Here is a 15692-nt window from a genome sequence, read left to right as displayed (position 1 = left end):
ATTCTGAATTGAAATGAACGTGGTGGTGGGTCCCAAGCAGATTGATTAGCACCAGTAGCTTTATCCTTTATCCTTTGATAATAGGACATTTCTGAAACACTACTGTATTACGTGCTTTCTTCAAACTATTTCTCCATTCCTTCTTTCTTCATCGTTCATCTCATCACTTTTTCTTTTACTACATTTTTTCTCTCCTCAATCATAGAGACGAGACGTGATGAATGGAGGCTCGTTGTTGTGGGAAAACTATGAGTTTTCCACGATTTAAGCGTACTAGGTCCGCTATATGAGGAGAGCGAGGTAACCTTTTGAGGTACGAGGTTTTCTAAGATTTCCTCGAGAAAATACGCAAAGCATCATCTTTTCTTAATCGATGCTTACCGCGAACTGGTCCATAGTAATTTCCACTTTAAATTTTCATTTTTCTAAATTTATTTTGAGATTTCGTGAAGATTCCCTCGAGAAGCAATTTGAAGCATCATTTGTTCTTGTCAAATGAGTAATCGACGTTCCTCTCAAGCTAGTTTGTTGTAATTTTCAGTTTAAATTTTATTTTTTAAATTTGTTTTGGATTTTTTTTTGAAGATTTCTCCTCAAATGAGTAGATGACGTTCATCTTGAGCTAGTTTATTGTAATTTTCACATCCAAATTTTTTTTCTAAATTTATTTTAGATTTTTTTTTGAAGATTTCCTTGAGAAGCAAATTGATGCATCATTTCCCTGTGTCAAATGAGTAATTGACGTTCATCTTAAAATCTTAAGCTAGTTTATTGTGATTTTTAACTTTAATTTTGATTTTTTTAAAATTTATTAATCAGTTAAACTTTACAGTGAATCCTCCACAATATTTCTATGAAAACAGTAAACATTTCTGAACTTTCCCAAACCCTATGTGATCAGTTATCGGGGATTCGCATGGATGTTTACATTTCACATTTATTCGATATCGAACCAATGAGAAAACAAACAAAAAGGATTTCCCGTAACGCTCCACACGAAACTTTTATTTATTTTCAGTGCTTCCACTTTTTTTTCGAATTTCTTGTGTTCAACGAACGAATTGAAAATCGCTACCAAAACCTCGTGAAAATTTCTGTCTTTTTCTAGCGGGGAACATTTCAAAAAGGACGAAATTTCATCTGATTTCATCTGGTGTTCTCGTGATGGAAAATTGCCTGAATTTTCTCCCCTTGCTACGATTACCAGCACTTTTCGGTGGGTGGATCGTTGCAGCCACTTCCGGCAACAGATTTCGCTACAGCGTGCAATTTTCAGATTCATCGCCATTCCCGAGTGCATTCAATCCATGCCATGGGATTTGATCACGTGTACATCTTCCTCGATTCATATTCATATGGACATTTCTACTGTTCTTCCCCAATAGTAAAACACAAAACATGCCACGTGATCAATCGATAATCCAGAAAGAAATCTTTGTTGGGAGGAATTTGAGTAGAACTCTTTGTCTGCTTCTGCTTTTTTATCTGTTTTATTTACTCTTTTGTTTAGTCTATTTACCTTTTATTCACTTCATTATTTACCTTTTTATGTACTTCATTCACCTTTTATTCATTTATTTGTGAATTCTTAAACGGCAATAATTGATAGATCATAAAATAATTTACATCCTTACGCTTTATTTTCTCCCAAAAAAATAGAATAGAAATTTCCCAACTTCATGCATTTGAAAAAATATATGGCGACCGGCTGTACTTTCTGGATCATCGCTTTCGATCATTGCTCTCTCACATTTATAATCGGTCACAATTCTACATTACACATAAATTTGTTTAGACTTTCTCTTCAATTTTCAACATTTTTCTTTCATCGACAACATGCTAGGAGTGCATAAAGTGCAGTGGCGTTGATTAATCCCTACGGGAATGCACCTCCTCTTGTTCGATTTCAATTCAGAATTGTCGGAAATTTATAAATGTCTACGCAATGATTGGCGGGGGCGAGCCGATGTGTCAAGTCAGTGTTTCTTATCCTCCCTGACAAGTCTGGTACCAATTTATCGAACCCGAAGGGATGAAAGGCTTGGTGAGGCACCAGGGCGGATTCGAACCTCCGATCGATCGTGCAGCCAGCGGAACCTCTAACCGCTGCACTACACCCGCTTTAAAACAATCCCATATTTCCTGGTTGGCATAGGGATGGGGGTGGTGCAGTCACAGTCAAACAGTCTCTCACCTACTGCGCTACACCTGCTCCATTCACTGATTTGTTAATTCATTAAAAAGGATATATTTAACTGGGAGCATAGTGTAGCGTAGTGGTAGGTGATCACCGTTACGTCTGTGCGGTTAATATTTCGAAACCGTCCCAGGGCAACCAAACCTCCCATCTCCTTTGGGCGTCGATGAATTCGTTTCAAAGTCCTTCACTGAGAACGTGGGCGTATTCTAATGATATAGTGGATTACCACGCAGATCACACAGACCACTTATTTTGACTATTCTGAATAAATATTAGGTCCTAACATTGGCCGTTTCGAATGAAATCGAGTGTATTGAAGCATCCGAAAGGGATTGATTAACAATGAACACTTCATCTTTTATTTTGTTAATTATTTTTTTTGTTCTTTTTTCTCTATCTCTTTTTCTTTTTATCTTTTCTTATATCTTATCATTTTTTCGCCCCATTGCAAGCGCTAAGCAGCTCTTAAAATTCATAACGGATTGATTACGTGTGGAATGAAGAGAGGGCGTGTGCCTTTTTGAAGATTTCACAAATCAGTAACAGATCTATTTAACATCTATCTAGCACAACTTTATTAACAGATCCCTGTTACCCGTTAAAAAGCTGATTTGTTTGATAGTTAGTTGGAAGTTACAGGATTACTGTAGCTTCCGCAAAGCATTTTACGGTGGAGTAGTTAATTGGTGGCTCATTTTTACAAGTAAACAGAAAATATTTGTAAACACTTCTCTGAAGAGAGGAAAAAGAAGAAGAAAAGAAAGGAAGAAAAAAAACAAGAAAGAAAGTCGTGTTCCATAACCGGCATCGAATCGACAGTTTGCGAACGTTGCATTAAAAGTTGTTTTGTAGTCGTGAGCTCAAATTCCATTCCAATTATTCATTCCTAAGATAAGGAATGGAAAATTACTATTTGCACATTTTCTTCGCTCATTCGAATGTCATAAAACACGTTCTTATGATCAATCCTATGGAAAGGTTTCTTTTTTTGTACATAACGGTCTTTTTTGTTCATTTACGAGCCATTAGAGCGAAAAAAAGTAGTAAAAAGAAAGGATAAAGGGCACGGCGTTGTTCAATCCACATGGGACCACGCCACCACGTTCATTTCAATTCAGAATCGTTTGAGGTTTACGAACGCGTAACTGGCCTACACAATGACTTGCGGTGGCTAGCCGATATGTGAACTCAGTGTTTTTATCCTCCCAGACGTGTCTGGTACCAATATATCGGTCCTGAAGGGAAGAACGACTTGGTGAGCACTGGGGCGGATTCGAACTATCGATGAGGCGGCGGCTACAGCTGACCTTTTACCGACTGCAGTACACCCACGCTCCGATTTAGGAAAATATATATTAATAATGTCTGGTGGCTGCCACATGATGACATTTCGATGTCCTTGTCCTCCCGGAGAAATCTATTACCAAATTATTTGCACTGAAAGGACGAAACGTTCCATTGTCTTCGAACGGTATCGAAACATTGACCGTACAGTACCGACACCTCCTATATGCGACTCGATTGAAGCCAGCGTTTGCAAAATCTTGCTATTTTAGGTTCCTCACACTACTAACTGGTGTTTCACATTCAGTTTTAGGTATGGGACCCGAAATACAAGAGATATTAGCGATGCAACCTCGAGACTGCCCAGAAGCCTCTGCTTACCTGACGAGACAACTCTTTACACCCGTGGACTCCAAAGGATTCACCGGATTACGCGTTATTTTTCAAGAACTCCTAGTGGAGTGTAAAGAGTTGTATCGTTGAGTAAACTGAAGCTTCGGATGTGTATTTTTGTCCGGGTATTTTAATGTTAGTGCTCGTTTTTCCTTTACGTCCCTTTTCCAACCTGAAAAGATCTCAATATCAAAAATCTTTCGAACACTGTCTTTATTAGATTTCCTGTGCAGGTGCAGGTCCCTTCATGGATTGGCGCGAATCAACCAGAGCCGATTTGGGGTCGAAAAATACCTGAACAGTACTGTACCGTACACTATACACTTGGATACATTGTACTTGTCGATTTATGAGAAAAAATGTAGAAAAAAAACATTTATAAGAATAAAAAACATCATTTATAAACAATAAACATATAGACATAAATATGAATATTATTAAAAAAAATAAGTATAAATGTTATATTATAAAAAACATTTTATTTTTCCATATATTCTATACATTTAGGTGTTTTTTATTTTATATATACTAAAAAATTTACGTGTGCATATGTTTCTATGAATATTCCACAAATACGATTTCTCAAATTTGAAGTGTTTTTTTTTTCGTTCATCCATTCTCCTCACCAGAAATCTCTACTTTTTCCCTGTGGGAAATTCAGTATAGTACGTGCACCTCATTCGTACTTTGTGAGCATCATTGTTTATACGAACCGGGAAAAAACGCGCTTCCAGATGGTCTGAGATCGCCTAAAGCTGTGCGAAATCGTTTGCTCGATGAGGTCCACCGATGCCGATGTGAAGCGGAAAAAACTCTCACACGTGTTCTCGCTCGCTCCCTCTCTCTCCCGCTCCCGCTCCCTCTCAGTTGATTCATCACAGATTTCTCCTCCTTCCTTCAGATTCCACACACACACACATACACTCACACGCACACACATACTTCACCTTCACCACCGTAGCCCTAGTAGTACCGAGGAGTACCTGTTTTTCGTCCCTCCCTCGGTTTTTGATATCACTAGAGTTTGCTCGCATTGTTCGCCTGGTATTGTTTGCTTACTTTGTCGGAGTTACGGACTACTGCTCACTGTGCTTTCAATTTCTATCACAACGATCACCTATAGCTACGATTCGATAGTTTTTCGCGAGTTTTTTTCTCTCCGATTTAAAAATTTAATATTTTGCATTTCAGTGCAATGCTTTCATTACCATACCTCATATTTTTGATCAGCTCATCTGCCACAATTCTCGTCAACGCCAACTTTACCGAGTGAGTTCCATTTGTTTTTTTTTGCTTATAGGCCGCTTTGCGTCCGCAAATACACACCCTCACATGATCGTTAATGATCGTTTGATCATGTGAAAATCGTTTAACACTCGACCATCACCATCATAACTTAGGGAGAAACGCGTAGATAAACGCAGCGAAAAAGACTTGCAGAATGGAAATTTCCACGCTAGTTCCTAAATCTTTTTCGATGTAATTCTACAAAGTGCATGTATTTAACGACGAAAGACTCGTTCATTGAATCTACGTTCGAGCATGAACCCACCCAGATTAGCTTACTTGGTTCATTGTCGCATCGTCGCGTTGCATCGACGAAAACCACTCCGCTCGTCGGTGGATCCGTTATCGTTTGGTTAGAAAGTCGGAACTTGCCTATTTGGGTCTTAGGAGCATACTCTGGATAATCTTAAATAGAAAATCTTGTTTAGATGGATAGAATTCGTGGATATAATCGTTGTCGTTTTCTTTCGCATACGATGTTGTACACTAAAGGAGAAAGGATGAAGTTTCTGAAGTATCAATCCACTTGGGATCCACACCCCCACCACGTTCACTTCAATTCTGAATCGTTTGAGGCTTACGAACTCATGTCAGCCTATGGAATTATTTGAGGAGGGGCTAGCCGATGTATCAAGTCACTGCTCTTATCTTCCCAGGCAAGTTTGGAACCAATTTATCTAATTCCGAAGGATGAAAGGCTTGGTCGGCACTGGGACGGTTTCAAACCATCGACCACAGTGGGCCACAGTGGACCTCCTACCGACTCCGGCACACTCACCCTGAATCTGTTATTCAATCGTGTCTATAGTTCAACAGAAGTGGATGTTTCCGATTCTGATAACGTCTGTGCGCATACCGGGCCAAGCCAGGTCGAAACGAACAGAGTCCCAGCAATTTAGCTGCATTCGATATGTTGACTAGTCAGAAAACAAAAAATTCATATGTAAAAGCTATGAAGCGTAGCTGTCGATTTTCCTGTGATCTCGCCGTTTCCACGTTCATCGTTCTCTAGAGCGTCGCAGTTTATATAAACACCAACAGAGCGTAGAGGGCAGACATCATATGAAGATTTTACGACTTCATTTAATTACAACTGCAAAATGACTGCTCGGATATGTAGTATTGATTCTTAGTAAGCTGTACAGGAGATTGTTAAATAATTTTATTGGCTGACTTTCAGCAAAATCGCCTTCTTCAGAGCCGGAAATGGGCAATTCCAATGATGGAAATTACTTTACACAACTTAGAAGTTTGGCTATGGGACAGAGATATGGTCCCACCTTCGCTATTTCCTTTATGGCCAACGTTGAATCACCTGCTCTGGAATTCCGCCCTTTGTTCTACTCGCGGTACATTGACGACTGCTTTCTCATCTGCGCCACCCATGCGGAGATGGACAAATGTTCTGGATGGACAAATGTTCTGACTTGCTGAACTCACACTCCGAACACAAACTGAAAAAAAAACTCTCTGGAGAGAAACAAGAGAGCAATCGGCTTCCATTTTCAAACGTCGACGGAATCTGGAACGGTACGTACGGAACGAAATGGTATCGCAAGCCTAGTAGCAAGAACATTTTAGCTCACTTTCTCTCTGGATCCATTTAAAATGAAGAGAAGGCTGTGATTACGACATGTTTCGCACAGCAAAAACCGTTTGTAGTGGACCTGAGGAGAGAAAGAAATTGTTAACTTTGGCTAGCGAAATCGTTGTTTCTAATGGTTGTGAAATCCGTACGTCTGAAACGAGACGACACCGACGTGCATGAGCACTACATTTGGAAACCCACACCGCAGATGAGATACCTCTCTGCCTTCCTTATATCTCCGATGAAATGAGCACTGGTATTAGGCGGCACCTAAGGATAGCAGACTTAGATAGCTCTGCTTCAGTCCTTGAAATACCGCCGAACAATTTGAAACGTCAGCCAGTTCGGTGGAATGGCCTGTGCGATACCATCTATACAATGCCGAGCTGTTTTATCTGTGCCACAGGTAGACCAGGAGACTGCTTGAGATTCGGTGTAATCCATCTGATCTCTTGTACGAGCTACGAGTAAGTTGGTGAAATGGTGCGACCGCTAAATATTCACATCAAAGAGCACGTAGAAAGAATAGGTTACGGGAATGCGACACCATTAGGCGTCCGTAGATCAAAAAAAAACGCAACGGAGCCAATTTTAAATCAGGATTCAGATTTTGGCTCACGGATCTGAAACGTTAGCTCGAAAATTGGAGGAGGCATTTTGGATATCCACGACGAAAACCCTAGAATAAATCGCAGCAGACGTGAATATCTCTCGATAACGTTTGAACTCGCACCATATCTGGGATAACTTTTCATGTTTGAATGAGACAATCGAATCATTCGCTCTCGTGATCGAGTGAATCTGGTCTCCAGCAATTTTCGAGTCCACTAGGCTTCTACGGTCCAAGGTGAGCAATCAGTGTAGGTCGCTACGATAGCGGTAGTGGTGCAAATAGGCCTAAGTTCGGAAGTCATGCTGGTCAGAGTCATATCATCCTGGTGGCCGTGGAGGTGAGGTTAAGGCATTTTTTGATTAGAATTTGTTGGCAATTTGAAATTTTGACCAAGCCGCTCTCAAAATGGGCAATCCAGAGAGATGCTGCCAGTGGAGGCGCAGTGATCCGTACTGGGCCAAGTAAGCCTAAGCTCGGGAGTCATAGCGGCTGTGGTACGGAAAAAGTAGGCTGAGAGTCTGCTCATTCAGTTGTAGAGAGATTAGGTCGTGTAGATAGTGAGTTGACTCGCCCGTATCAGGCTCTGAAGAAGGGGATTCGGCTGAAACGTTAGTCAATAAATTTATTTAACAATCTCGTTTAACGATCAATCACAATTTACTAAAAATCAATACGACATCGACACTGTGCCAAGGTTCATTGAAAGTCGAACTTTTCAATTATTCGGATATAGTTTTCTGCCACAAACAGGAAGAAAACTATTGATCTGACACAAATGATAGACCATTGTGAAAACTACATTATTGATTGAGGTCCCATTGTGACACGAATACGTGTGTTAAAGTGGGGGAAACTTCGTGTAGGATTTTTCTTTTCAGTCCAACGCTATGGAATCCTAAAAGAGACCTAAAACTGAGTGGAAATGGAGCAAACACTAGCCTCTTGATGAAAGAGCATCAATCGCAACGAGCTGAAATTTCTAACGACCCCATCCTTGATCTCATTTTCACACATTAACTTCCCCTTTTTCGGAAAACTCCTTGTGAATTCAAACTGGCAAAATCACGCTGCTCTGATGGTAATCAAGGGACGAATTTTTCAATTTAAAAAAATTTATTTCTAGAAATTTCCACCATGCTTGAACTTGAAATGTTAGTCGAAGGGGGCACCAACACACGGACACAAAACATTGAACACAAAACAACAACAAACAACAACCACAATAAAATAACATAAGAGACATACAAAATATTGTAACTTGGTGACGTAGGAGTCGCTATTGGTTTTCAATTTTTGAAATCCAAATCCAATTTTTGAATTCCACTTTTCTAAATGTATTTCTCGAAAGAAGCAAGAAACCTCTGGCAACTGCTACTCTAATCTGCAAACACCCGCTGGAACATCTTTTTCCTCTCTCTTTTTCCTTTTCTATCGATAGAAAACGTGAATTTCCATCATTTCCGAATGAAATAACAAAATTTCATTCAAAATTTCACTTCAGCTACACAGTTCTACGGATCTCAACAACAAAAGATTCTATAAAGGACGATCTACGGAGATTGGATGGACTCTTAGGATATCGAGTGAGTGTTTCTATGAGGAAAATTTTCCGTAGATTACATGATTATCCAGCCATTCTTGATATTTTATGTGCACCGTCTAATTTCCAATTTTTTTCTTCCTGAAGTCTTTGTAGTTTTCAGATTTTTTTCACTTCATGAAAGTTTTCATGTTTTCGGCTATTTTTAATGCGTGGTTCAAGGGAAGAACGGTTACGGTAACAAATCCGCGAATAAAAACAAATAAATTCGGGAGAAAAAACCACTAATTTCTTGAGTCTCCATAAACTTCAGGGTGTACTGGTTTCCCCTGTGAATGATACCTCTGAAAAAACATAGCTGGTATCTACCCGAGCCTCACTCTCAGGATTTTGCTTGACGGTCAAGCAGCTAAGATCAATTCTTTGAAATCTACTATTCATTTTTCTCCTCCTCGGACATTTTTTAAGGTTTTTAGGGTAGCCACGTTCTATCATTAAGAGGGCATAGCAGCATAACGTTCTAGCGATTATTCGCTATGTTGTTTCCATCCTATTGACATCAAACCACAAAATCTCAACGATTCCTTTCTTCACAAGGAACGAGCACATTTCTCTATTTTTGTCGATAATTTTATTAATTACAATTATAATTTGACTGCAGTGTTGTGGACGACAGTCTTCCGAAGGAATTTCCTGGCAAATTTTGGTGTACACTAATATGCAACAATAATAGAATTTGTTTTAATAAGTTGAAATTTATATTACTACCAAGTTATAGAAAGCTTAGAGCATCGAAATGTAAAAAACAAAGAGGTTCATGACAAATCCTTGAATATTTCCTCGGATGTGAAAAGACCAATGATACGACAATGCTTTGAGTTGATTGGAAAATCATTGATAACGAGTACTGTTTTATGGCCCAACTATGGCTCCTTCTAGATAAAATAAATAAATAAACAAATAAACAGCACTAGAAAAACGGGACTTTTCAAAACAACAACGATTTTGTGGAACAACGGGTTCGACAAATCATTCATATTACTCAACAATAGACTTTTTTCTTTCAGATAGACTATTTACGACAAGTACGATGCACTGGACGGCCAGCAGAAATGCTTGTGCTGGAGAAAGATCTAGGCTTTGTACGCGAATATCTTGATCAAAATGGTATCGCTAATGAACTGCTCAGTGAGTATCGTTGAAGTAAAATAGTTCTGGGGTTTTTTTTTCCTTCCAAAACCCCTATGGATATCTTTCAGCAACAAATATGTCTCACGATCTACGACGAGAGCGTCGAGCGCTGATAGGACCGGTAGAAGGCGAAATCACGTACGAGCTCATACAGAAAAAATATCTTTCATTTGATGATGTGAGTGTTCTTGAACAGAAAAGGATAGAAAAATGGAATAATTATACTTTACATCTTATCGTGTAAGTTTATGAATAGTTCCAAGGATCTCTGGGAAAATTTAGTTGAGGGAGGAATCAACTGTGCCCTTATTTCTAAAAGCTCTTTCTTTCTTTTTTCTGTTACTAACTTTAGCTTACACTTCATAGATCCACTAAGACTAATGTCTAAGTTTTCGAGCGCCTCGACTAACTTAATTATTTACTTCCAGAAGTAAAAGCGCAATTGAGTTTTCTCCCACCCACCCCAAATTACAGCTTACCTTAGTCCCGAATGTAATCCTATCAAAATCCTAAGCACCACAAAGAGAAATCGCCGCCTAACATGCTCTGTCGACCTGACGTATTACGCCCAGGAAGGAAACAGACACTCCCGCTTTGCTTCCTTGCAACCGCCACTCGATGGAGTCCCAGCGGATATGGCGGGTGCTGATCCTAGAGAAGGGAAGCTTTATTATATCAACAACTGTACCTATTTACATAGAAAACAGCAACAAAACAAAAATAGGACCTGTAAGAAGCTTATAAGCGTTACTGTCATCGTATCAGTTACGGTCCAATGGACAGACGTGCGTAGAGGAGTATGGTAGGGTCAAAACGACATGAACCAGGGTGTAGTTGCGTAAGCGGTTGCGCTCGGATGCGGTGCGGTGGAGCGTGGCACATGGGATCTAGAGGGGACCCTTGCTGACGGGTCCCTCCGCTGTTTTAGCTCGCGATGGTCCCACCACGATTCCAACCGCTTACTTCATCGCGCGGCCGCTTACGCAACTGCGTCGTGATTCATGTCATTTTGACTCTACCGTGACTCTAAGATATCAGTGCCAACATCCACCGTGGACGTAGCATATGGTATTTTTGGAAACGGTAGCATAGATCTGAACAACTATAACCTCTCCCCCTACCCAGAGTCAAAATAAAACCTCAATCATTCACATGTTTCTGAAGACTTTTTTTTTGAAAAAAAATTTTTTTTTGAAAAAAAGCGAACTTATATTTATTTAAAGCTATTTATTCACTTCAGCAAATGGCTTTACTACTTCAACTCGCTAAACGATTCCCACAACTTGTCGACGTATGGCAAGTCGCAACATCCTACGAAGGACGAAGCATCTATGCCATTAAAGTAAGTACTACTTTTTAAATTCTATCTTATTACTAAATTCTTGTCATTATTGTTCGGAATCGAGACCAAAACACCTACTTTGGACCTATTTTCCGTGAATCGGGCAATTTTTAACCTTTTAATGATGAAATTCGCACCACACCATAGTGGAATGTTTGGGAATGGGCCAATACTCGGCCCTATTTCGCCTCATATGTCGATTCAGCATTGAAAACTGAGCTGAACCTACATAGATTAGTGGGATATTGAGGGATTTTTATTGTTATTTTTACTATTATTATATTAATTTAATTTAATTTATATTAATTTTTACTATTATTATATTAATTTTTATTTATTAATTATTTTTATTATTATTCTGTTATTATTGATTAAATATCTATTAATTTTTATTATTATTATTCATTATTTATTATTATTTTTTGATTTTTTTAGTAACTCAAGAGATTTTTTACCGTTAAAGTCACCAAGCTAAGCAGTCGGGGGAACCTCTATGTAGATAACGCAAGAAAATGAAAAAAAAATTAAAAAATCCCAAATCTTTAGAAAAATCGTCTAAGAGCACCTTGTTTTCTTAAAGATTGGATATCCATCAACTGTAAAGAAACCAATTCTATGGATAGATGCAGGGATACATGCAAGAGAATGGATTGCACATTCAACTGCTCTCAATATCATTTGGCAGGTACGGTCGCAATTTTTCTGAGATTCTACTCTCCTGGAAGCATTTAACTAACTTTTTTTTTACAGTTCGTTCACGATTTCTCCTATAAACGATTGCTACATGAAATGGATATTATTGTGGTGCCAAACACAAATCCTGATGGATACGAATATAGTCGAGAGACGAATAGAATGTGGAGAAAGACAAGGTATTTGCAAATTTTTGGACCGTGGACCGTTTGCGCACAGTTATCCATAAGGCTCAGCTTTCCGACCAACTATTTTTTCCTCTTTTTTGTCGATAGGTACCTTTTTTGTTAATAATGTTCACTTTAATGAAGCTCTTCCTTCCCCAACACTTTCAAATGGGACCTAGCTTTTCACTAATCAATAACTGATCATTGACATTTCTTGGTTTTCAACAGCTACAGGGCAAAAACAGAAAACAAAAAAAAAGCAGAAAAAAAAAATGAAAAGGAGTGTAACGACCATTCTTCATATCTGCATCGCTAATTTTTGGCTACTAAGAATTGGTGGCAAATCAAATCAAAGGGTGCTTATTTTTTGCGTTACCGTATGACTTGGTTGTTGAATAAAATTGAATGCACTAAAATTAATTAATAATTAGCTAATTTAGATCACGGTCAACAGCTAGTCGATTCAGCGAGCAATGTAGCGGTGTGGATGCGAACAGAAATTATCCATTCCATTTTGGAGAAGAAGGAGTGAGCCATTGGCCTTGCCAGTAGGTCGTCAACATGTTCTCCAATGTTTCACAGAATCTTTACAAAACTTACGAATCTAACTAGAATTGTATTTCAGAGAGATTTATTGCGGTCGTGTAGCGTTAAGTGAGCCTGAGGTGGAGTTTTCTTCTTCTTAATATTGAAATTGAAATTAAATACAGCTATTCATAGGTGATGGGATTAGCGGCAGCGATCCTGGAGAAAAAAGATCAAATTCGAGGATACATAGCACTACATTCATTTGGTCAAGATATCCTGTACCCATGGGGACATAAGGTGCACGTCTACCCTCCGGATGTTGAAGACCTGGTGGGTTCCGATCTTGAAGATATGTAAGACTGAAATTAATCTGAGAAAGTTAACATGTGCTCAAGGAGTAGAAAATATTGATACAGTTTTTAATTTTAAAATTTTAAGAAGTTCACTTTCTACACGACCAGATAAATAAAATACAGTTTGTTATAATATAGTCGTGTAGGAATAAAAGAAAGGGAAATTTAAGGGCATGGTATCACAAAACTGACAATGCTGGGATTCCTGTGGGCAAATATAGAGTTCGAGGTGGAGAATACTAGTATGAGCATAGTCCATCGCAATTCCCCCTAATATTCCTGAAGAACTGCGTTAGAAACTTTTTTTCCTACAAGGTACATTAGAACGCAACCCCTCCTCTCTCCTTGTACACGATCCTGTTCTCTCTGCAACCTATTCATTGATTTTACTTGAATAGGTGGCTGAGGAGACGTCATTGATTTTCGATCGCTCGCTCGCGGATGCGGCGAATGCAGTGCGAGTGTGGCGCGTTCTTACGTATCTCGTAATAACAAACGCTGTTTCCCACGCCACTTTTCAGGACGATTGAGGGGAAATGAGTGGAACCGTGGCAATTCTCGTAATCTACACCCCAAACTCTATATTTGCCAACGGAAACCCTAACATCGTCAGATTCATGATGCGCAGTCTTTGAGCAAGCAAATTATTTCGGGGTGTTCCTTGAAAATCGTACAATACATACATAATATATGCTATAACGATATTATTTCCACCCTATGAGCTTGGAAGAGATATAATTCCTGACATTCATTCCAAACAATTGGAAGCGCTGTTAAACGCATTGTTTACGTATCCGCTACGCATTACAAAACACTCGAGAAAATTCACTTCAGAAGTCGATGGCAAAGGGAATTGCCGCGGCCATCCAATCTGTCTATGGGACCCGCTATCTCGTTTCCAACAGCGCTGACGGTCTCTGTAAGTGATCCGTGGAATTTTTCCACCAATCAAAAGTTAATAAGGTCCCATTCAGATCCAGCATCAGGAGCTGCCGACGATTGGGCAAAGAGCATCGGTATAAAATACTCATTCACATTCGAATTATCTCCAACTCAATTAGAGTTAGTGTAAGTCTGTATAGAAGAACAAATACATGAAATATTTCAACTTCCCGTACTTACAGCCCCGGATTTCTTCTGCCAGAATCACATATTTCCCGAGTTGGACGAGAAACTATGGAAGGTGTGGCTTATATGGCGAATCGTTTACGAGCTGAAGAAGCCGGACGACTTCTCAACGACATCATCTCGTCCAGACCGATAAAGAGGCGGACACAAGCAACGAGGGGCGGGTTTGCATACGCATCACAACGGCATATATAACCAAATATTCATATTCATTCAGGCTTACAAATGTTGTAACTTCAGGATTAGATTGTTATTTCACGTTGTTCACCAGTGATTTATTGATTTATAAGATCTTCAATGAGACTAGCTTTATTTTCTTCAATGTTGAAAAAAATGAGGTGACAAATTATCACAATTATATTGATATATTGTAGTTACAGAGAATGAGAATTGAAAAGAAAATAAATAAATACAAGTGTTTGTTTCTTACAAAACTCAACAGCTACTGTTAAAATCCCACTCTAAGGATTTTAAAAGCGAACCGATCAGATTGCATTCAGATTGGTATGGCAACGTGAAGAACCTGTATAGGTAAACAAAACAATACCTTTGGACAAACAATGCATTAAAAGTAGGACAACAAGTTCACAATCGTTGGAAATGAAGCTTAGAAAGTCACAACACATAATTATCCCACAATTACCGTAAGCTATTAATAAAATTATTATCACATGGAAAATCTGAACAGTACAATGGTGAGTGAGCGAAGATGGGGAATAAGGCAATAAGTGAAAACCCGAATAAACTAATACAAGAGTAGGAGTCTACGATTGTGCGAACGCTTTATGAACGATAGCTGGTGGATGCTGTCAATTTCCAGGATTTTAATGGATCAAAAAAGTGAGAAGGGTCAGAAGGACCAATAAATAAATCAATTAATGAATAAATAATGTCAAAAAAATCTATTTTTTCTGTTGCTTTGCAAAAAAGAACATAAACTGTGGCGATTTCTCTGTAGACTGCAAAAACTCAACATTTGATGTTAGTAGTAGCTGTATTATAGTAGGTCTGACGAGTTCGATGGTAACAATAAAATTTTGTGATGTTATTGTAATTTCCTCCAGTATTTTTCAGTACAAGCCTCAAAACAAATCTGTGCTCGGAAGCAGAATCTTGTCCAGTTTTATCGATCCACTATTTTATTTATTGTTTTATTTACACTACTCCAGCACCAACACAGAGAGTGCCGACGAGGGAGTAAAAAAAAAAATTGTTTACTAGCACAAATTGGTTGCAAAATGATAGGTGAATCCTAATGAATGCTATCACGTACGCGCTGCCTATCAATCGATAGTACTGCTCTGTCTCTCTGAGAAACACTTTTTCCGGATTGCTACAAAATAATGTTGATAGGCGATTGCTTATCAATGTTCCGTGGGGCACGT

The 15692-nt window shown here is 38.9% G+C and overlaps 1 protein-coding gene across 2 annotated transcripts; it reads left to right on the top strand.

Moving 5' to 3' along the window:
* Positions 1-5072: 5072 nt before the first annotated feature.
* On the top strand, positions 5073-14502 carry RB195_012689 (uncharacterized protein; the record flags this gene model as incomplete). Of its 2 annotated transcripts, none has more annotated exons than XM_064202183.1 (13): positions 5073-5146; positions 8867-8948; positions 9973-10093; positions 10165-10274; positions 11337-11438; positions 12019-12123; positions 12189-12310; positions 12739-12846; positions 12924-12963; positions 13019-13156; positions 14014-14098; positions 14154-14241; positions 14304-14502. In XM_064202183.1, 13 exons carry the CDS (start codon positions 5073-5075, stop codon positions 14500-14502), a joined length of 1374 nt encoding a protein of 457 aa, XP_064058063.1. The 2 variants fall into 2 exon arrangements, with proteins under 2 accessions (XP_064058063.1, XP_064058064.1); XM_064202182.1 differs by having other exon boundaries at positions 14154-14247.
* Between the last annotated feature and the right edge of the window lie 1190 nt (positions 14503-15692).

This window comes from Necator americanus, chromosome V, assembly GCF_031761385.1.
Source record: "Necator americanus strain Aroian chromosome V, whole genome shotgun sequence".
Lineage (NCBI taxonomy): Eukaryota > Metazoa > Nematoda > Chromadorea > Rhabditida > Ancylostomatidae > Necator > Necator americanus.
Note: the sequence above shows the minus strand (reverse complement) of the source record. Positions and strands in the feature narration are given on the sequence as shown.